The following is a 23,664-nucleotide window of genomic DNA, read 5'->3' as shown; positions in this document are numbered from 1 at the left end:
TTCCAACATTCCAGTCACAGGAGCCATCCCACCACGTCTCCATGATGTCAATAAGATCATAGCCCTGCAGGTATGCACAGGTCTCTAACTCCTCTTGTTTGTTCCCCATGCCATGTGTGTTTGCATAGAGGCATTTAAATTTGGCCCTCAATGAAGCTGACTTACTGGGTGGAATTACTTTGTGCTGCCCTTTGGGTACTCCCCTGCTGACCTGTGATCCCTCTTCAGGCTCTGGGCATGAATTACTGGCACTGGCATCAAACTGGTAGGAGTGGGATGGATTGAGGGTCCCCTCCCCTAACAACTTTAGTTTAAAGCCCTCTTCACGAGCTTAAATATCACGCGTAATAATGTAATAAAGAAAAGATCAAGATTTCTTCTGAAGTCTGTGATTTAAAGCTTCGTTCTATAAAAGGCTTTAGAGGATAATAGCGATAGGATTAGACCCATTTAGTTGAGGTTTGAAATATAAGCTTTTATGTAAGCATGGCTAGTGTATATACGTTACTAAACTGCTGTTGGGGGAAAGAAAAAAAAAAAGGTGACTGATGCAAAATTTTATATAACTTACATCTCATAAAACAGCAAAGTATTTATGAAATTCGTACGCTGTATGTGGCTTTTGAAGAGATTTGGAGAGGAGTACTTTGTGGTTTTAATGGCAAGCATGTAGCTGTACTTGCAGCTGCAACGCCCTTCAAGCATTTTGTAAAATTTTACTTCATTTTATTGCTTAACTATTTGCGATAGCCATTAGTTTTTCATTAGTTTTTGTTGATGAAAGTACTCTTTGTTGGTGATATTCACAGTTACAAAGGATATCACTCCACAGCACAGTTTTTTCTAAAAAGGAGTTTCGCTGTCTAGGATTCAGTGATCTTTGGCAGCATTTAGCAAGAGCAAAACTGATCATTATCATATGGGCTATCTCACTATGATGGGAAAGTGATTGCTTAAGGCATCATACCATGTATTTTGCATATTTTTTTCTGTATAAGGCGTGTATAAATGTTTCTGCATCATCAGTCCTTTGCCTCAGAAATTTTCTTCAACATCAGCTAATTTCTGAAACTGAATACCAGATTTAATAACTCAGCAGTATGATGTACTGGATTATTATTTCATTGGCAAAGAGATTGACTAGCATTATGGCAAATTCCACAAAACCTGACCTATATTCTAAATAAACTTTTTGCGGCAGGTCAAATAAATTTCATCTGCAGAGTGTCACTGGTCTACAGTCTCGAGCAGGTATGTGTAACCACACTTCAGTAAAATTTACTATTTACCTCCCTGCAGCTGTACTGATTGTTTGCAGATAATTTTGCAGCATGCAATGAGAAATTAGTCCAAAGAGCCTGGAAACAACTGGGTTTTTTTCAGCTGAACATTTTGATGTGTCACAGTTGAAATATAGATAAGTTGCTTGCTTTCCATTTCGTAATCAGGGGATCACAAAATCTGAGTTGACAGTTTTCCATACTTTTGTGTCTGTACTTGTACAGCATTGTGAATAATTAGGTTAATAGTATGTGGTTTGAAATACTGTGCCAAATTGTCATGTATCTTGTTTCATTGATACCTAGGGATAGCTATGTTTTCTGAAAAGCAACATCGGTAGTATGCACTGATGTTGGGGGACAATACTGATCTTCCTTAATTAATTTAGTTTAACAAAGTTACATTAGAGTGCGCCTATACTTCCATGTAATATAGTCATTGCCTTACGCGTACCTGATTTCTCCAAGGAGTGTCACAAATGCACTCACTGTTCCTTAATGTTATATTTTGCATTTTGATCTCTGATTTAGCTGACAAATGTGAAAAAGCACACATTGCCAGAGACTTTCAAGAGACAAGCTGTGAAGTCTAAAGAACACAGGTTATTCCAGCTAAGGTTGGCACTGAGTTCTGCTTAAAAGTTTTTCTCCTAGCATGTAGTTTTTAAACTTGTACCTGCAGAATATAGGTTAGCATTCTTCTGATATAGATTTTTATTTTCCAGTTTTATTACACAAACCTGGAAATGCTACTTTCATTTTCACTTATCCTCTTCTGGTCAGACACTGAAGCAGTTGAGAGCAGTCCAAGCAGTTGGAGAACAAGATTACGTTCAAATTACACCATTTTGGTGATTTTTTCAAACTCTGATTGTGGGGGCATGTAAATTAGTACAATAGGAGGACATTTTAAAAATTACATTTAAGCATTTGTGTCGGTGGTATGAATCTCTGAACACTGAATTTGGACTAGTTTATATGAGCAGAAGGTAGTATTGTGCAGGATTTTACACAATTTGTACTGAAGTCAGTGGAAAAATCCTGCTGTCTTCCTGAGCGAAACTGCAGAGCATTCTGGGCTGTGAAATCTTGCTCACCAAATCTCATTATATGTCATCTGATTTGATTGTCCTCTGATAAGCATGTGGCTTTGTTGTACTATATCTTACACAGTTAGTTACTTAGCTTTATGTCTAGCAGTTAGCTACATGAATTTATTCAGGGCCATAAGTACTCTCCCATCATTAACATTGTCTTGCCTGCGATATCAACTGACGTTAAAACTGATGCCATTTATGGCCCAGGACATCTGAAAAAGAGGACATGACAAATAAGACCAAATGTCTAAAATGTGTTTAAAGGGGGGGAAAGTACTAAAATAAACTAGCTACTCTTTATTGATGAGTTAGTTTATTTTACAGGCAGAGTAGATACCTAAATTTCAGTGGAGCAGTGATGTGTGTTTTAAAACAAAAACACAATCTCCCTAAAATATTTTTAAAAACCAGAAATTATTCAATTTGCTAATAGAGCAGTAGAAGAACTTTACAGCTAAAATCAAAAGAAAATGTTTCAGACATCAACAATCACTGCCTCTCAAGTCTGATGACTTAAATGTTAAGTTTACCCACATTGATACTGACTTACTGTTCTTTTGTCTTAATGTATTTTTTTCTGGAGTCGACAGAAAAAAATGGAGTGAAACACTGCAGATAGAAGGAATAGTGACTCATTGGGGCAATTTTTATTAGCTCCTTTGTGTAAGCAACTTGTGTGGGAATTGAAAGTAGCAAATGTAAATTGCCAAATGTAATTTGTTTCATGCCTCCTCATGAGGTACAAGGCAAAATGTAGACACTATTACATTTTCATTCAAACTATACCTCCAAGGCCGTTTCTTCAAATCCTCATTAAACCCATTCAGAGTGATTTTCTTTTTAACCAAGGTCAGAATGGTTGTGTTGCAAATCTTTAGACGCCGTGAATGGGAATTCATAAATCCTGACATTGGGAAGCAAGGTTGTTCTTGCCCTACATTTAATAAGGAGAGGAAGTAAGATGGAAAAAAAGCAAGCAAGCAAGCTGCTTTGCCTGATGGTGTCAAAAGGAAGATCTAACTTTGCTGGAATAAAAGAAAAAAAAAAAAAAAGACTTTCTTTTTTCAAGCTGGTCACAATGCACTGATGATGTCTCCTGTGATATTCATCATTTATATTTCCAGTAAGCTGGTATGTTACTTGCAATCACTTTTCAGTTTTCCTTTTCTATGGTCTCTTAGTCTGTTAGCCCACCAGTTAAAATACATGCTAAATAACGTCTACATTAAAAATAAGAACAGTTGATAGAACAGTTAAGAGATAGATCTCCTGAACAGAATGTGTTTTTTTTTCATATCTATCATAAATAAATCAGATTGTGCACCCTGTTGAATAGTTGTGATTTTTTTGGTTTGTTTTTCGTAGTACATTTAACTTCTTGGCAAGGAAACCTGTTGTTTTTAATTAAGGAAAATTATTTGAATTAAGCAGCCAGTATGAACATTTTGGAGTAGGCTTTGAAACTCATGGTGCTTTTGTGGTGGTGACATTCTCTTTTTTTAAATAAAGAATTAAAAAATCATAATGTGAGCTGGTATAGTCACATCATTCAATGTTACTGACCAATTACTACTAGTCAATCGTTGTTTTCAGAAAAGACAGAACTGTCACAGTAGGAAAGTGTTGAATAAATATAGTGGTATCAGTCTTCAGCTGACAATTCAATGTACTTGCACTACACTGGAGATAGAGTCATCCTAGCTCCCTTTCCCATAAGGATATACAGGTCATAAGATTAGTCTGTCTTACAATGTGTGTTGTCTTCCTTTGTTGTTGCTGCTTAGAAGATTTTCATCTCTCATAATTGATAGGCCCAATTTTTTTTTCAGATTCAAGTGGTTTTTTTTTTCTGGTTGAAGTAAATAGGTAATGAAACTAGTTCCTTGTGAGTGCATAATATGGTAAAAGTACCTAGGAGTGGAAGGTGCTGGATTGTTGGCTGCTACTTAAATACAGAAAAGCTCAAGAGGGTCTTTTCAAATACTTAGTTTTCCACTTCTATGTTGCTGTCTTTGGTAACATTTGAATCACAGAATGTTTCATATGCTTTAGAAATCTTTAAGCTTTTTTGCAAGTTCAACCTGGATATAAGGACAGAGTAGAAAATGCAGAATTTGCTTTGCTGGAGACAGATTTTGGATCCCTTTAGGTGACATTATAGTTGACTGAGTGTTTTTTCTTTAAAAGATTTATTTTAGTTATCCCAAGGATATTTCTGCGTCTCCCTGGGAACCTGCAAAGTTCATCTTTTCTATCGCCTTCCCTCAGTGATCTGTTTGCTGTCTCCAGATTTCAATGTAGCCTATCAATTGCTCTTTACTTAGTTGAAAGAGATGATGTTGAATGTTACATGAACAGGGTATGTTGTTTTTTTTTTTTTTTTTTTCCTCTCTGTCTTTGTGTTTGTTACGTTGGCTGCTCAGTAACCCTTCGGCAGCACATAAAACTTAGTGTAAGACATACGGCATCTTCACATCAGTAACAGGCACTCTAGAACCAGCCATCCGCAGGTCTCTGTCCCACTTATCTCTGAACATTAAGGGATGGCCACATGCCTTCAGTCAGCTAAACTGCAAATGCTTTCCCATCTTAGTCAGAGCAAAGAGTATTAAGTAGGTTCTTTATAGTATTTTGTTTGGCTTAGGATTACCTTTTCTATTAAATTACAACCCTTGTAGTGATTAAACAGCATCAATTTCACTATGGAAAGCAAGTGAAAAACTGATAGTTTTGTGTAGCGGGCTTGCAGACCAGCGAGTCTGGCATACTGAGCAGGAGAATTCAGCCTAACTTCTTGAAGCGGACCAGGCAGATTTCCCCTGAAGTATTGGGTATTTTAATACAAGGGATGTATTAAAATGTAAAATAGAAGGGTTTTTTTCTTGCATAAATGTTACATCAACAAAACAGTTGCTACCCAGTTGCAGAAGTTGCTGCTGCTTACTGGCTTTACATATGTAACTCCATTACCTTTACCATAGTATGCTTAAGCTACCAATTGGGCCCTAAGCTATTCAGCACCCCTTAGTACCTGCTGGGTGTAAAGCCAGGGCAAATTCAGGGAACTGGTGATATTGAATTGCATATGAGCTCTTCTTGGTGAGAAGGTGAGTGATATAAAATAAAAGTTAAAACAAACAAAAAAACCCAAAAACAAACCCCAATACTGAGTAATGAACTGCAATTTCTTTAACATTAGAATTTTAACATCAGCAGTAGTGTTAAAATTCTGTGTAATACCACTGTATGCTGGTTATACTTTATTTATTATAAACATATACATTCACTGTATATATGAAATTTTGCACAGAAGGTGGCAGAAAGTATTAATTGTAAGTTTACCTTGTTTTGTTTTAAGATGTATGCAGAGGCAAAGTTAACATGACTTAGTTCCACTTCACTAAAATAATGGTGCTTTAATAGTAATAGTAGTAAACCTATAGGTTACCCATTTACCCATATCTAAATATTTGTTGTATTTTTTGGAGGGGGAAAACCAAATACTTACTACCTTAAATACGTAGCAAACATGCATACAGCAATCATGGGATTCCAAGGAAGGGTGGGCAAGGAAGAATGTCAGAGTGTTTATCATACAGCTGTGCCAAAAGTAAAGGCTGAATGAATGAGATGGAGATTAAAGCCAGTAGTCTGAGCCTGTATTCAATCACTGCAGTCACTCTGTTTGCCTCCTGCATGCTGATGAAGTGTCATGAATGGTCCCATGTACTTTCATTCCAATATATTTCAGGCAGTAGTGATTATTGCTTGTACTCAGCTAAAGCTTGAAATAACTGACAAACTCTTGCTTAGCAACAGCAGGCCTCATCTTCTCTCCCTTGGGACCACTAACTCAAAAATGTGCTACTTCTTTTTAAAGTTAAAGTTAGGAGGGGTAGATACTTTATATTCATTGCTGTCCTTGATCATTTAAAGCAGAAACCACAAACTAAAGCCCACAAATGATTCTGTTTCATAAATAATTATTGACTGGTTTATGAAGTCCAAATCCATTTTCTTTTATCACACATTAAACTGTTCTGTAGTTGGCAATTTTTATAAAGGTATTGCCTTTATATGTGCTGCGAGAATAGAAGCATTTTGCTTCCTTTAAAAAAGGATCTCAGTGTATTTTTATAAAATCCTTTGGAAGACATTTATGTAGTAATAAATCATTTCATGTTTGTGCTTATTGTAAGTATTTAGTCTCTGGTTTGTATTTTTCAGTGAGCTCAATCTTAAAAGGAAAATGAATGAACGTTTGTTAAATAAATGACGAAATGCAAAGCATGGTTTGAGTTGTAGATCATCAACACGTGCACTGAAGAATTCATTAAAAAATGCAGTGATATTATTCTGGTGTGAATTATATGCTGCTCTGTAGGTTTCTATTTTTGGTCACCACAAGATGGCAAAAGCAATGAGCACAAAAGCGCAAGGACGAGTGAGTTTCATAATAATGTGTTCTGCATTCACACTTTATGCACATCAAGAGAGAATCCAAGCACAGCAGGGGTGACAATCACTCCAACAGTCTTTTGAAATCAAAGTACTTCCTTGAGAATGTCTTTCCAGCGCTAATTACACTCTTCTATTGTGGTTCTTATATTGTGCAAAGTAAAGTGTTTACACTGTCACTGGACATAGCTGCATCACTGGAAAAATTGAAGGTAAAAACTAGTCATAGTATTAAATAGATTTATTTTCTTTTATGTTTTGCTGGTTCTACTTCTTTGTGTTTAGGGCTGAAATATCAAAATCTGTGTCCTTTGTCACCAAGGGACTTTGGCAAAGATGTTAATTTTTCACCAACTCCAAGGAAGTCTCTTCACTCAAGAGAGCTGTTACAATGTGGAAAGGATTGGTTGCCTAGATATCTTGAGGGTTTTCTCTTTTTTACTGCTTTTCTTTTTTTTTTTTTTCCAGTTTTGTACTGATCACACAGTAACTAGTATCAATGATTTTTTATAATAAGAGGAAGGCAAAAAAACTTCAGACATTTCTTATTCCAGGATATGATAGGATATGATAGGCATCTGTATGTGTTTGTGCATATGAGCATGCATTTGTGTGTAAAGGATTGTGTATACAATCTCAGTAATTGCTGTGGAGCTCTCACTGTGTAGGAGAGGGTGCAACATTATGTTATGTAATCGTATTTAAAGAGAGGAGAAGAACTATTCTGACTTTATAACATTTCCCTGACTGCAGAGATTTATGTGAAGGGTTAAGCAACCACTCCAGCCTTGATCTTTTATTCTTGTCTTTACTGCTAGGGTTGGTGAAAAGGATAATTGGTAGGAAGGATTGTCAGATGTAAGTGGAACAGGGAACCATTAAATATTCATTGTTGAAAATAGAGCCAAATTTCCCCTTCCTTCCAGTTCAAAGGCCTGGTTCTTCACTGCTTTGTGTTTGTATAGCCAAATACTGGGCACGTTGCATGGGAAAATGTGAATTAGCAGCAGTATATACATTTTTATGTGTCAGGTTTGTATGAGCCATGCATACATATCAATTGATGCAATATGTGTAAATCAAAACATCCTTTCACAATCTCTATATTTCATCCATAATTTACTCTTCTTTCCTAGTAGATGTCATCTAAAATCCATCCATAAAACATACATAAACACAGACATACATATGCATATGTATAATTATACACACAAGTACACATATGTGTGTATATTTGCTGTTTAGGCAATAATTTTACTTGCGTGTTCTGGTTGGATATTACTGCAGATTTCAGTTCTTCTCTGAAGTTTTTGAGTATGGAATATGCTCTAAAAATTTTAAAGTATACACAGTTTATACTATACATACAGATACTCTCCCTATATACATTATTTCTATAATATATATAGTTTTATATTCTCTTAAGGAGTATTGCATAGTCAGAAATAGTGTATGTATACACTTTACTCTTATTAAGGTCTTTGGATCTTTTACTGAATTCACTTTTCCAGCAATGACCAGCTTGCTTTGATTGAAGATATCACAATTCAGGTATTAAATGGAATGGTATTGGAATAAGCTTATCTCATATCAGCAGAGCAGTCCTGTTACAACAAATTGTTATTAAAATACAAAATTGGGAAATAGTAGAAAAGAGGAACTGTCTACTTGAAATGGCTAGAATAGAAGGGGTGAACCAAATTTACGTCCTTTAAAGACTAAAGCATCAACAGCCATAAGCAAGCACCTATGTATACAAGAGTATAGACACAGTGTGTACTAGTGTATACTGGTACATTATTTGAATCATTTAATCATAGAATGATTTAGGTTGGAAGCAGTGCCTGGAAGTCGTCTAGTCTAAAAAGGATCGAGAGAACATAGAATTGTCATACTGTGCATAGCTGAGTACAACACTGAAGGAGTGTGTCTTTGGCTTTGCATCTATCTCTGCTTCCTGATTCCAGAGAACCTTTGTGCAGAGCTGCTGCCATGACTTACGGTACATACAAAGTCATATGAAGCGAATGGTTCTTAAAATAGAGCTTTCACTTGGGTAAGAATTTATGTGACAAATTTTCTTGGTCAGAGTCATGGTTGTTTAAGATGCAACATGAATTTGTGAAAGGTCTGGTGCTGGGAGTGTGGGGACTTTCTCATTATTCTGTTGAATTTGCTGTCTGTGAAGTTAATAGTAAAACTTCCATTGATTTTATTGGGAGCAGGATTAGTCATTGTGCAAAGATTCATGTTGTACAGAAGATGTACAACTGTTTTCGCTTAAGACTAGAGAAGGATTGTAGTTCTTTAATTTGTTAGATTTCAGCAGATTAGAAGAACTTAATTTTGATTAATACTACAATTCTCATGGCTTCACCTGTGGGCTACTGTGAGTTTGATGGTGGTGTAGTTTCACTGGAAATAGTGCTACATCCTCCTGTTAGCAAGAACAAAATGGTTAGCCAGTACAGAAGATATATGGCAACATCAGAAACTGAATCCTAGTCTTTTGATTACCACTTCTGTTTTAAATCAAGAGCATGTAATTGTTACTTAATACATTCTTTTCTCTTAATGATAATAACACCATCACTGCTTTCTGTATATAACCAGGCTCATGTTTGTCTTGCTTTTTGCAGAATGACTATCTCCCTCTGCTGTTATCCTCCCCAGCATGAGACCAAAATACACGTGTGTGTGCATTGGCATACACACATATAATGTGATGCATAGTTACAGCTGTGATTAATCATTCAGTTCACTACCCTTTGTTGCCCCTTAGGTAATACACGCTTGTGTTGGCCTATTTTCTCTAGAGATACCCTACTCGTTCTTTGGTCTGAATGATTGGATTTGTCTTTGTGTCATAATGACTGTCCCTTCAACAGTTGCTGTATAAATCCAGATTACCCATACCTAATTAAAATAACTTTGTTTTGTTTGAATTGAATACATTTTGGATTTGAAGCATTTAGACAAAAGGTTATATGGCCTTTCAGAAACCCTTTTTTAATGAAATATTTATTGCCAGCTTTTCTGTTCTGATTCCTATCAGCTTATCCTCAGTTTTCATTCAAGCTGTTATATTGCCATTGGGAAAATTAAAATAAGAAGGGCAGGCCATAAGTGGTCACCATGACCATGTATATCTCACATATGTACATGAATTGCTTGATATCGTTCAAGTTTTATTACATCTGGTGAGTGCAAACATTCATTCAATAAATCTCTCTTTGCTGCTTTCTTACTCATCCCTGTGGGATCATTCTCCTGTCCATGAATTTTATACTTTCTCCTGACTACATACCATTACCACAGAAACACAGTATCAGTATCACTAAACAACTTAAGTATATTCACCAAAATGAAGGCAGAAAATGTTAATGCTTCTCCATAATGTTAACAGTTCTCCTTCAGCATTTCCTCCGGATGAGGAGCAGCGCTTAGTGACACTCAGTGCTCTTTAACTTGACAGCTTTCATGTTGTCCTCTGCAGCAGAGAACTTCTGGTCAGGGCTACTTCAGTGTGACCCATGGAGCTTATCAAATCTCACATCCTCTTAATTTTTCTTCTTAGAGACTTAACTGATGAAAGATGGAATATATAGTTTATGATGGTTAATGATACATTTAATCCCAAATTTGAGAGGATAATTTAGTGTCATCCACCAGACATGGTCAGAACACTGAAATATTTACGACAGTCAATATTGTGCTGTTAAAGTACTAGCAGGTAGGTGAAACCAAACAGTGCAAAGCATAGCCAATGCCAGACTCAGACCTGACAATTTTTTTGCATATGTCATTCCCTTGGAAATCAGTGAGAATTCTTCTTACACAGGTAGTTTCTACTTTGAAATTTTTCTCTGGGTTGGACTAAGAGTTATATATTGTAAAGTAAAAATATTGCATTCATTAGCTATGGTAACATAAAGAGCAGACTTACTGAATCAGTCTGTGGTATTAGTATAATAGCTATTGTGAAGGATCTTGGCAAATTGCTTGTATCTTATGATCAATATGAGAAGCAATGTATTTCAAATCATCTTCAAGGTCATGTAGTACAACACATCCTTCTCTGAAAGTATATGTGTATGCACATATGTGTGTGTGTTTATGTGTACACATGTGAAATGTACATTTGTACACATTTTTTGTTCAGAAAACTGTTAACTGCAGTCTATTCTATGTCTTAGGAAGCAAATTTCAGGATGGTATACCATGAGTAATAGCAAACTTAGTTCATCAAAATGCTGAGTAAAACAGTGAGAGGCCTCATCTTCGTTCCTTTTTATTAAGGACCTTGATCTGAGGAAGTATTATTTATTAGGCATTCATTGGGAAATTGATAGCATAATCTAACTTTTTATTAGCTAGTAAAACTGATAAGCAGTACATAAAAAGATGGACCTTGTTATAGAGGGAATAATAGTAATAAAAAAGGTTAATTTAAAGTTTTTTAAAAGGTCATCAGTGTAAAGACTTTTTAACATCGCCTTCTATGGTATGAATACATACCTTGAAGTTTTGCTTCTGTCGATAGTTTTCTTTGTGTCTATTTTACAGCTGCTAAGTCTAGCATAGAATAGATTTGTACACTTAAAATGTTTTTAGCTTTTCAGTATGTTGACGTTAATTCTCCATCTTGTGTGAACATATATGGCATAGACCTTCTTTGAACTTAAGCCCCTCTGTATGGTGTAGAGGTGAAATTATGGATGTTTTGAGTATGCAATGATTGAACACTTAGTTGTGTAAATGAAAGACACTGTTCCTGATGAATGGGACACAGGAAGAGGTATTGTATATGCCTCTAATCTTGAGCCCTTTACTGATTTGTAAAGGTGGGTGGGATGACTGTAGTCCTTGTTCACTGCACTGTCTTTGAGCTGCCTTGGATATATGTGAGCAACTTGAAGCCTCTTTTGCTGTCACCATCCTCTGAGTTCTGCAGAAGAGAATCTTATCCCATAAATGGTTATCTTCTTGGAGGACTAGAAATGAGGATATAAAAATCATGGATTTCATCCATGAAAACTTTTCGTTTCAGCATGCACCTGTTTCATAAGTCATTTTGAGCAAAATGGATAAAAATGGAAAATGCAGCAGTGAAGCTGGCCCAGATAGAAACTCACTCCTCCAAGTCTGTAGAACAGCTGAAAATAATAGCCAGCATACTCATGCTTCTCTGTCACACTTGCGTAAAGCACTGTTCCCAGACAAACCTTTAAAATGAAAGCCACCACTGAAATCCATCGATTAGGGAGCCTATCAAGTTCACTTCTGGTTGGTGCTGAAGTCTGGGATTAGTCTAACAGAAAGGATATATTTATTTAGCATAGTAGAGCTGTATTTTTTTAACTTTTAAGACAATGTAATTGTCTAAAACCCCAGTCCGGTGATGTACCTGCAATATTGGGGCTTGTGTGCTAAATCCAGCCATGTGTTCAGCGTAGCACCTAGATAAAGGACTTCATTGCCCCATGCAGTAAACATGGAGAAGCAGGTACTGCTGAAGTACATTACGCTGTTCTTGCGTGCTCAGTAATGAAACTCTGAGAGCTAAGCAAGGAGAAGTAGCAGATGCAGCAGATACTTGCTATTCTGTTCTGGTCCTTATAGAATCATAGAATCATTTTGGTTGGAAAAGACCTTTAAGATCATCAGGCCCAGCCATTATCCTAACACTACCAAGCCCACCACTAAACCATGTCCCTAACCACCACATCTGTACGTCTTGAACACCTCCAGGGATGGTGACTCCACCAATTCCCTGGACAGCCTGTTCCAATGTCTAACCACTGTTTCAGTAAAGAAATTTTTCCTAATATCCAATCTAAATCTTCCCTGGTGCAGCTTGAGGCCATTACCTCTCATCCTGTAATTAGTTACTTGGAAGAAGAGACCAACACCAGCCTCACTACAACTTGCTTTTAGACAGTTGTAGAGAACAATAAGGTCTCCTCTCAGCCTCCTCTTCACTAGTTTAAACAATCCCAGTTCCCTCAGGCGCTTCTCGTAAGACATGTTTTCCAGACCCCTCACCAGCTTCGTTGCCCTTCTCTGGACCTGCTCCAGGACCTCAATATCTTTCCTATACTGTGGTGCTCAAAATTGGACACAGTACTAAAGGTGTGATCTCAGCAGTGCTGAGTACAGGGGCACTGTTGTGCTTGACTTGAGAATTCATGCTAGCACCCAGATTAATTGAACCTATACACCATAAACTTCCTTTACAGACACTTCAGAGAGAGAAGCACTTGAAGAGATGCAAATTCTGCCTGTTGAAGGTTTGGGGCTGAGAGTCCTTTGTTGCTAAAGATTCTCATCATCAAACCCTGATTTGGGATCATCCATAATACTTCTAATTAATGTCATATATTGTTCATGGATTTATTTCTTCTCAGGTGTAATAAGACATTAAAAAAGGTTGAAATTTGTTTCCTTCTTGAATATGGATACTGTGCTACTTCAGTACCTCCATTTGTCGGTGTTTACTTTTGCAGTGTTACTAAGTTTATATTTCTCTCTGATTATGTGTGAGCTGTTGTACCTATATGTTCTCAGTAAGTGCAGTACCACAGAGTCCAAGGTCTTGAGAGACTGTATTTTGTGTGGAGGCTGTTCACAGACTCTTTCCATGAAAAAAATGGCAAAGGAATGACACTAGCTACAAGAACACTTTCTCTGTTATCTAGGGATTTCAGGGTAAACCTACCACCTAGATTACCAAAAAACCAACTGCATCACAGTGCCATCACTAGAAAGAAAATGGATTTTTGTGTCATAGGCTTTTGCAAACAGGGAAGGGCAGCATTACAGGCAGTAGTCAAAATAAACAGGCTTATTTTAAAGAAATTATTTAGATCTGCTGCGGGTACAGTGGATGATTTAGTGTGATCACATTTATCCTACAAAAATGAGAGAGAATTTCCATCATTTGAATTTTTTATTCATTCATAGATATGAGTTAGCATATGGCATGTTAACAAGGCTGTATATTGTTAGATAGCAGTTGTTTTCAACTGCACAGAGTAATGACACAGCTCTTATTGCACAGGATATACCATTCCTGGAGGATGGTAACTAGATGTTTTGGGTTATTATTTCTGCAGTTTAAGGATTAAGGCATATTGACAGGATCTAACAAAACAGAGTTTCAGCATATTATTCTTATATTCCACATGACCCATATTGGAAAATTTTACCCCAAATCTGCTGTTGAACCCAGGATCTTGAAGTGCAGATCTTGATACTAGTAGGAAGGGCACTTGTATGATGACTTTTCAAAGTCTGTGTTACATGTGTAGATCAAGTCATTCTAGAATAACAAATAGTTTGATAGTAAAAAGGAAAACCTCAGAAGTTAAAAACACAGTTTGCCTGTGCTGCTACATTATATCTATTTCTGATATATGGCTTTATCTACATGTTCCTTCAAACCGATTTCATGCTCCCTGCAGTGACATATTTTGCTAACACAACAGACTTGTTCCTTCTCGACATACAGCTTCTGGCTCCAACAAATGTCAGTAGCTTTTTAGACAAACCTGTGCTTTTTATTCCTGTCTTTCTCAAGAGAAATATCAGCATCCCTCCAATAACATTTTCCCCCCTATGGCTATTCTGTTTGTTTTATAAACAGATTAGGTTTATTTTACACGTAGAGGCTGGTAAAGACATGGAAGGGTGTTTTTCTTCTTTCTTTTTATTTTTCTTTTTTTTTTTTTTTAAGAGTTTTAAATATTTTTAGGAAAGTAATAGAGTGACAGACACTTCCCAATATATGCAAATAAGCATAGCTTTGTTTAATCCTAAATTCATTCATTTATTTCCTTTTTGTGACCAAGAGAGGCCTGCAGAAGGAATTAAATAAACCTACATGAAGAGGAGTGAACAAGGAGGTGCTCGGAGCTGCAGGTCCTTCTTGGAGGAGCTCTGTGAAGCTGAGATTTTCAGTTCACACTGACTTACACAGAAGCAGAACTTACTTGGAGAGAAAGGACTCAAAAGCCTTGTCATTTTTGCGTATTTTTGGTAGCATCGGTTATATGATTTCCTTACTTGTAAAGGTCTACTTTTAGGTAACTATGCAAAAAGAGACATGGAAAATTGATACAGAACCCCAGAAATTACTGGTCTAGGGGGGATATTTCTATAATATTAATGAAATTAGCATTAGCAGGATTCATTTGGATGATTTTTGTGTGAATATGCCTTAAAGACGTTTCTCAAAGATAGAAGCTGTGATCTCTGTTGCTGAAATGAGAGGTGCAAGGGTCACTGGTTCTCCTGGTGCTGCAGCTCAATGGATTTCCAGTCTCCCTGCTGGGATCCACAAGATCCTCCCCACGAGACCCAGCAGGACAGGTCCCGGCAGCCAAGGAGGAACCAGGGCAGCCCCCGCCCCAGGCACCATGGGCCCGGGGGTGGGCCTGGCTTGGCAGGGCCCATGGCCCAGTAGGGCCGGGCTGTGGGGAGCTGCAGACCAGCCCTGCTGCAGTGTCACTGGGGTGGGGGCTGACAGCCCTGGGGAGCTGGAATGGGGTCCTGGGCTGTGGGCAGGGTGTGCTGGGCAGGGACAGTGAAGCCTCCTATAGCCCTCATGGCCCTGACATAAATTTCTCTCTCAATTTTATACTTCAGCTATTATTTTTTTTGTGTTTGTTTGTTTGGTTTTTTTGTTAAATGCTATGTATCAAATGTGTTGGTTTTGATGTGAGACTGTATAGGAATTTGAGAAATGACATTGCCATGTCCTAAAATCATGGGATCAAAGGAATTACTTTTTAAAGTAGTGTACCAAATAGAGAAATTTATTTAGAATTAGTTTAGTATAGACAAGTGCCTTGCTTCCACATTTGTTTATACAGCTTTGGCTTGATTTTTCATACCTTCTCTGATCTGGAATTGCTGTTTATATTGCAGAATGGTAGGAGTTGGAAGGGACCTCTGGAGATCATGTAGTCCAACCCCCCTGCTAAAGCAGGTTCACCTAGAGCAGGTTACAATGTACCAATTCTGTTTGAGAATTGCCTTCAGAAACTGAATTATTGAATTTTGGTTTTACTGAACTTTAGATTTACATTTATTTTTCTTTCTGTTATGTTTTTAATAGTAAATTGTAAGGAAAATGATTCATAATTGTGCAACAAAATATTAAGCAATTACGTACAATAGCAGTATCAGGTGCAATAAGTTAGGGCATTAGTCTTACCTGGGGAAAAAAAGAAATCTCAAAATGGGTCCTGAATGTATCTTGAATCTCCACAGACTTTATTTTCTTTCCTGTGCAACTATTTAGAAGAGTAGGATCTATCTTAATTAAAATTTACTGCTTATTTCAGAATGGAAGGGCTGAAAGCTATTTTCCTATCCTCCTAATGTCTGTGCTGTTTATGTGCTTGAGATGGCTAAGTGGTAGTCTGAAAATTGCAATAAGATTAGTAATTACTAAAGGGACATAATGTACTGTTTCATTGCAGTGGAACTCTGAAAATACATAAACTAACTCTTGAAAGGAGAAAGCATTCATTGTATTTTTCTCTTGTTGTTCACAAGTTTTACTTAAGTGAGTTCTACAGTGAGTTTTCCATCATAAAATGAGCAGTAAAAGCACATCTTTGAAGAAAAATTATCTTCTTTTATATCACTGAAATCCAGAATCACTCCTTTTAAGACTGGGAAGCTACAGAGGTCACATGGTAAGGTTGATTCCAGCCAAATATAGCTCTGAACCTGTAATGAAGTAAATCTCTGGAAAGTTGCTGTTCTTTAGTTTACTAGGCAGTTGTGGGTTGCACCAGTAAATTAGGATTATCCGAATTAGTTACTTTTTGTTTCAGTAGCATTGGTCCTGCCTTATTCTACTGACAGCATAATCATACCCTCAAGAAAAAGTAGTAAAGACTATTTTAAACAGGTTGTGGAACTGTACTAGCATGAAGAATCGCTTTGTGTAGTCTGTTACTTAAACAGCCACAGCACTTGTTTCAATAGAAAGATAGAAGGTCCTAAATGATATATGAAGCATCTCGGAAACAAGTGCTTTCAATGTCAGAGACTTTAGTATCAGAAAAGGGAAATAGTGTATTTCCATGAATATATTCTATTGAAAAATTGAAATGCCCTTGTATCACATAAATTAAGATTGAAACAATGTTCTTATTTGATAGTTATTCTGAAATTATGCTGATTCATTTAAACAGTTTTTTCCCATACTGAGTTATAGAGGCTGAGCCAATTCTATTCTGTTACTTTAGATTAAATGTGTTTTTTCAGAAGCTTTGTGGGAGTTGCTCTTTCTTATTTTATACTAATTGGATTTCCACAAATTTTACTATTGTAGCTTAAAAGTGAGTGTGGTTCTTTGGGACAAACCAATTCCTTGCCATAATCTCTCTCATTCTGAACTACAATTGAAAAATAAAAGATAATAGAACTGTCTGAAATCAGATGATGTTCAGTGTAAGAGATCTTTCAGGACGTTTTCTTTGAGGAAGGATATATAACATACAAAACTTTCAAATTCCACTGAAATATATGCTTTTTATTTTTTTAATTGAAATGTTTAAATATTTATTACTTAAATTAACATCAAACTGCAAATCATGAGAGACACTAAGTACTTAAGTTCCCTCTTATTTCAGTAGGAATTGTTGATATTCAGGTCTGCTCAGGAGTTGGCATGGCTCTGTTGTCAGAAAGACTTCAGTATTGTAATAGAAAACTGCTGAATGTATTCCTATGATCTGATTTTGAAACAAGTCCTGCATTGTGTTCACTAACAAAAGAATATCTGAATCTAGCCAAGAATTTTAATAACATCTAACTTGATGCATTTTGAACTAAAAGAGCTTGTGTTGCTAGGCATCAAATTGGTGATGCATGGAAAAATTGTTCACTGAAACTATAATGTAAGCCTGCATGTACAATTCAGAAGTAGATTTTCTGGATGAGCATGAAATCTAAAACCGTGGCAAGACCCATATATTTAGATCAAGCTTTATTTTCATTGCACCCACAGATACTATGAGTTCATCATCTGATTTGATTTCTTCAGATGAATTTGAGGGGATGTCTTCAGCTTTTCAGCATGTATAAATTAAATATTCATAATATCTAAAACACACTTGCTATAATTGATGTGGACTAGACAGATTTTATTTTATACTAGAGAACAGAAATATTTTCCTCCACAGAAAGCTTAAATATTATTCCATGTAATACAAAAATATTTACTATTTGAGGGTTTTACCTATTACAGACAATACGGATTTTTCAAAAGCTTTGTTCTTCTAGCAATGACATATAGTTGACAGAGGACTTTTAGTAACACACAAAAAAAATGCCATTTACTTTTAAATTTTTCCATAACAAACTCTATTCTTTCAAGAATGTAAGTACTAAAGAACTTTGAAAAAAATGATAAATTTACCTAGAGATTTTTCCTACACCGTTCACTAAATGTATGTACCTAAACTCACTGTTTCCTACAGACTTCCATGAAAGTCTGACAAAGAGCAGTTTCAGAATGGATCACAATGGGACTTCATTCAGAAAAAAAGCAAAATCGGCGCTGAGTACAGCAATTACTATAAACAACTCCATGGCTGCAAGCTAGAAGCCAAAAGCCTAATCCTGTTGTGTTTGGAATTTTAATGGTTGCAGGGTATTTTGGTTTTGGTTTAGTTTTACTTACTTTTAATTCAGAATCCTGTAGTTTTCCTTTTTCCTGAAATAATTAAATAGAGAAGCATGTATGTTTGTGGTGGGAGAGAGAGGGACATATCAATAGGCATTTTAAGAGTGCAGTACAATATTATAGAAGAGCATTAAAGAACATGAACCTTTTATCTGTTTAATAGCCAGATCGTGGCAACACAAAATCAGATAACTACCAATGAAGTCTTAATTTCTAAGAGAAATTTATAAAATCAGTATTTATAAAATAGAAAATATTTATGTATAAAAATAATATTAAAACAATAAAACAACAAAGAAATACCCACTCATTTACATGGAAAACTGGAGGATGGTAACTCTGAAATAATCTTTATGCTTTGTTCATAAAATAATGAAAAAAAGTGACTTTTTTTTTTTCTTGGAAGAAAAGCTTTCAGACAAGGCTAGAATGAATCAGAGTTCTCTGATAATGCTTGCCTTTTTTTCCCCCAAGGTTATTTCATTCAGGTTGGAAGATGGTGAATTGCTTTGTGTACTACAAGTACATAAATACGATCTACTGATAATAGGGAATCTTCATGACTGTACCATAGACTGTGGCTCTTAATCTCTCCACTGGAAGAGCTCCAGTGAAACTCCATCCATTGCTGCCTTGAGATTTCTTCTCTGTGCTTAGGAGTGGAGGGTGTTCAGAGGCTCACAGATGAATGGCCTTTTTTCATCAGTATCTTTCACAGAGGTCACTATGTTAACTTCCTTGAAAATGAAAGGTATCCTAATTTGTGAAACTTGGTACTTGCAAGGAGTATATTCCTTTTGTTCCATCGTTTTGTACCTTACATTTCTAGAGTAAATTGTTAAAAAGCAAAAGTAGCATACATGCCATCTAAGTAAGGTACTCCTGTAGACTTTCTGTCTGCTTAATGAGAAGCAGAACATGCTTTACAACAGGATGACTCTCTCTCTGGAAATGGGCCTCCATAACCTGAACTAATACTTGTCATGCTTTATAGCCATCTAAAGCTAAGTAGCAGTGGATGTACACTCTGTTGCAGTGCTCAATGTACATGCAATCTTTGCACGGTGTGACACAATGACCAGGAAGTATTTATGTCATATAGTGGGAAAAGCTGCTGCAGCTCTACAATGACTTTCAATTTTCTTGCACTATAGGAACAAGAATGGCAACAGTGAAATTATGTTAGAAAAAAAAAAATCTATGAAATGTTTTAAAAATCTTTCCAATTTTCCCTTATTTGTAATAGCTGTACAAAATTCCTTGAAATGTAATGTGGCATTATCTTGGTATAGCAATTGCTCTCATTTAGGTATCCCAGTTTTCAAAGTTTGTCAAAACAAATGAGGTCACTGTGCCTGGAAGAAATTACAATCTCTAAACAGAATAAACAGCTGAAAACAACCATAAAAACCAAGTAGCCCAGTTGGCTCAAAATGAACCTATGCAGAACTAAACTTGGACAGGTCCAGAAGCAAAAAAAGTTATTTGTAGGCATACTTATGGATAGTCACTGCTTGCATTCCCTGGAAAGCTTTTTGCATACAAATTATCTTGACATGCTTCCTTGTTCTTTTAGTATGAGTATACTCCTTATTCACCTTCACTGTGCTGTAAAACTGGGTCCTTTCCTCTGAAACGGGATTTTATATAATGATTCACCTAGATTGTGCAATTTACTGTATCTTTTAATGAAAGCAACAATAGTATAAAGACTTACAGATAGTGAAGAATAAGGGAACCCATACTCTCAGGAACACTTACACTTATCATATTTATGCTTCCACTTTTTCTTTGGTTTCCATTCAATTTCCGTTCTCAGTGCAGGACCGTAATCACGATGTTCAAATGCCTAAGGGGTCAGGATCTAAATAGACCTCTGATTATGTCTTTTTCACATGATCTACTAAGACAGCTGTATTCCTTGGGAGCAATACATCTCTTGCAACCCAAAATGAAATTTATTAGTGATGGGGGAAAAAGAATGCTTTTTTTTTCAGTTCAAGATGTTTCATTCAGCATAACTGGATTTCCCTTGTCTTTGTTTGGAAAATCCTGTGCCACTATCTTTCTTGATAAAACTTTGCTTTCTAATCCAATCTTTCAGAGGAAATAAAGAAAAAAAACAGTATATAATAGAGTAAAAATCCTCTCATCAGTATGTTTATCCTAAGATGTTTTTATTAAAAGAGTGTGTGGAAAAGAGTGGAAACCCAGGACTGACCATAGCTTATAAGTCCAGTTGTCAGCAGCCATTAAACAGTGTGGTAAGAGTGTTCACTATCATGAATATCATATCTGTATTTATAAATGCATAATGTATACTACTTACATATAAGTCATGTATTTGTATGAATTTGTAGAGTAACTTGTTCCATATTCATCTTTGGGATCCTCAATTTTACCATGTTGTAATTCACTGCAGTGTAGGAGTCACAGCAACATAAAATTTAGGCGGTTTAGCAGTGAACCAGTCACAATGCTGTTGGCAGCCTACAATATTTTGCTACTCTGACAGTTACAAAACGGTATCTACACAGTAGGAAGCATAGCAAGCTGGTTCTGAGAATAATATACTGGGTAAACTTGTATTCTGAATGGATAAAATGCAGTATACAGAGATATCATTACACTTTTAGACTTAAATTAAGTGTCATTCATATATGTTTCAGGGTATTTTTTTGTGATTTTTAAAACTTTGATATTAATACAGATTTAAAATTTCTGCATTTAGTCTCATTGTTCTTTTTCAATATTTCAACAGCATAAAAATAATTTACTGTGAATATTGTTTAAACTGCAAACTTTTTAATAAATATAATATTGCATTTGTTCTCTTATTTTTTATAAAATTTAATACAAAATATAGTAAGCTTGTGATTCACAGTTATATTTTTGCACATATTCATTTGAAGGTTTATTATTAATTGCCTAAAAAGACAAAATCCAGTAGAAATTATATTTACTACTGTACCATTAAATCCAGAAGTTATATGTAATACAAAGTGATAGCTTGGATTTTGTTCAGGCTCACTTAGCACTGAAATTCAAAAAGTATCTTTCTTGCTTGTAGAAGGTAGTATTTTGGTATACTAGTAGCCTACTTTTGGTTCTACCAGACAAAGGGCGTAATTTTAAGCTTATAACATTTACTTCAGACTAATTTTCTTCCTAAAAGAATTTTTTGCAACTTTTTGTTTTGCCTCTCAGCATGGTCCAAATTCAGAATTAGGTGGTGTGGATTTCCTTAGTATTCAGGAAAAGCTACACATATTGAACAAGTCGATAAAAAGCAACAGGGCAGTGTCATTTTACTGTCATTTGCAGGATGGTTCTGTAGTAAATTTAGTGAAAGAAAAAAGACCAACTACTTCAAACGTGAATCAGGCAGAGAATGAATTACCGTTCAATTTGGATGATGCAAGAGCCAAATGACTGACAATCTGGTCAAATATGAGCATACTTTGAAAGACTTTTTCTTTCAAAAACAACATGCAAAGCAGTTAATACTCCATTATATTCATGGGCATATGGGGAAGTTTTTTGTTTTCCATATACTTTATCATTACTATTCTGAAAGTACGTAAAGAGCACACCATTTAAATTTCATTGCTGTAGAAGCAGATTGTTCCTTTACTTAGCCAACGTAAGTAAAAGTAACCTGTGTGACCTAGCTCTCTGGCTTTTATGGAACAATAATAATTTTCTGACAGAACCAGTTTTCAGGGTTTTCATATGTCCACCACAAAGAAAAATTGTATGTCATCTTGGGTTTATTATATCCATCAGCTGGCTGACCATTTGTTGTGGAGTGTCTGCTGTGACATCGGGCCGTGACTCTGTTCGGCTGTAATAGATTGCCTGTAGTGCACTCAGTGACTCTGGTACCTGTTGCTGGTTCTTTTTGCAGGTCAACTGGCTGCAGGTACATGTGAGATTGTTACTTTGGACAGAGATAGCAGTCAGCCCCGAAGGACTATAGCCCGACAAACAGCTCGCTGTGCATGTAAAAAAGGACAGATTGCCGGTACGACAAGAGCAAGGCCAGCCTGTGTTGATGGTAAGAAGCTAAGATCTATTCGATCAATTTCTGACAATACAAGAGTGGTGTAAACTGGTAGTATCTCATAAAAAAATACAAGCTCTGAAGGAGATATTTTCTTTTCTCCCAACTAGCAATAGCAATACCGTTGAAATTCCCCAAAAGGGTATTGCTGACTAATAGTACAGCTATTTCAGTTACCTTTTGGTAAATGGAATTTTCACTTTTGTTTTAGCTTGATAAGCAGTTGAATGTTAAGGGCATGGTGCTGTTATATTTTGCATGTGATGATAGGATCAGGAGTAGAATGGCATGCTTTTTCCCTTACTCTTTATTCCTTATAACATTAAAAACGCACTGAGGAAGACTCTCAAAGGTTTTATGCCACTGGAAAGCTAATGTGACTGCTCTTGTGTGATAGTTAATGTTGTTGAAGAAAACATTGATACTATAGTTGGAATATAGTATCTGAATATACCTACATGTCCAGCATTCCTTCTTTCCTTAAAATGATGATTCTGTATGATTCACTGCAGATGCAGTGTTAACATGCAGCTGGAAAACTGCTGACATTCAGGGAGATATGAAAATATTTCACTCTGAAATCATTTTTTGAGACGAATTAATTTCTATGTTACAGATAAATAAGACATTAACAGTGGGACAATCTTCAAGGCAGGTCTGCCAGTTCAAGGCTATTAGCAGGCATTCATATTAAAAATAAAATTTAAGACATATTGAAAATAGTTGATGCAAAATTCTGTATTTTGATCTAGATTCAGTTAATAAAAGTAAAAATAAGATGCTTATGTATAGAACTATAATAAATTCACAGATTGCCTTTGAATACTGACTGGTTTGAGTCCTCAGATAGAAATATTGCTGAGGACACTCTACCATTGCCTCAGAATTTGGTCTTACTAGCGATTATCAAAGAAGACAGCTCAAAGGAGATTTCAGAGCCTACCCACAAAGCTAAATATAGAACATCATGCACATTCTATTTTTGCATTTTCCTTTCACTGTTTTTGGTACTCTGTAAGACAGTTTCTTAGCTGTCTGTTTTGTAACGTGATGCTGTTTTAT

The 23,664-nt window shown here is 36.0% G+C and overlaps 1 protein-coding gene across 1 annotated transcript in view; it reads left to right on the top strand.

Moving 5' to 3' along the window:
• TAFA5 (TAFA chemokine like family member 5) overlaps positions 1–23,664 on the top strand; it is a 360,617-nt gene that overhangs the window by 219,921 nt on the left and 117,032 nt on the right. The window contains exons 3-4 of the mRNA XM_086462352.1: positions 22,447–22,596; positions 23,115–23,157. Of these exons, the coding sequence (XP_086318478.1) occupies positions 22,447–22,596; positions 23,115–23,157 (193 nt within the window). The remainder of the gene's footprint in view (positions 1–22,446; positions 22,597–23,114; positions 23,158–23,664) is intronic.

Source organism: Leptosomus discolor, chromosome 1, assembly GCF_034619465.1.
Source record: "Leptosomus discolor isolate bLepDis1 chromosome 1, bLepDis1.hap2, whole genome shotgun sequence".
Classification (NCBI taxonomy): Eukaryota; Metazoa; Chordata; class Aves; order Leptosomiformes; family Leptosomidae; genus Leptosomus; species Leptosomus discolor.
Note: the sequence above shows the minus strand (reverse complement) of the source record. Positions and strands in the feature narration are given on the sequence as shown.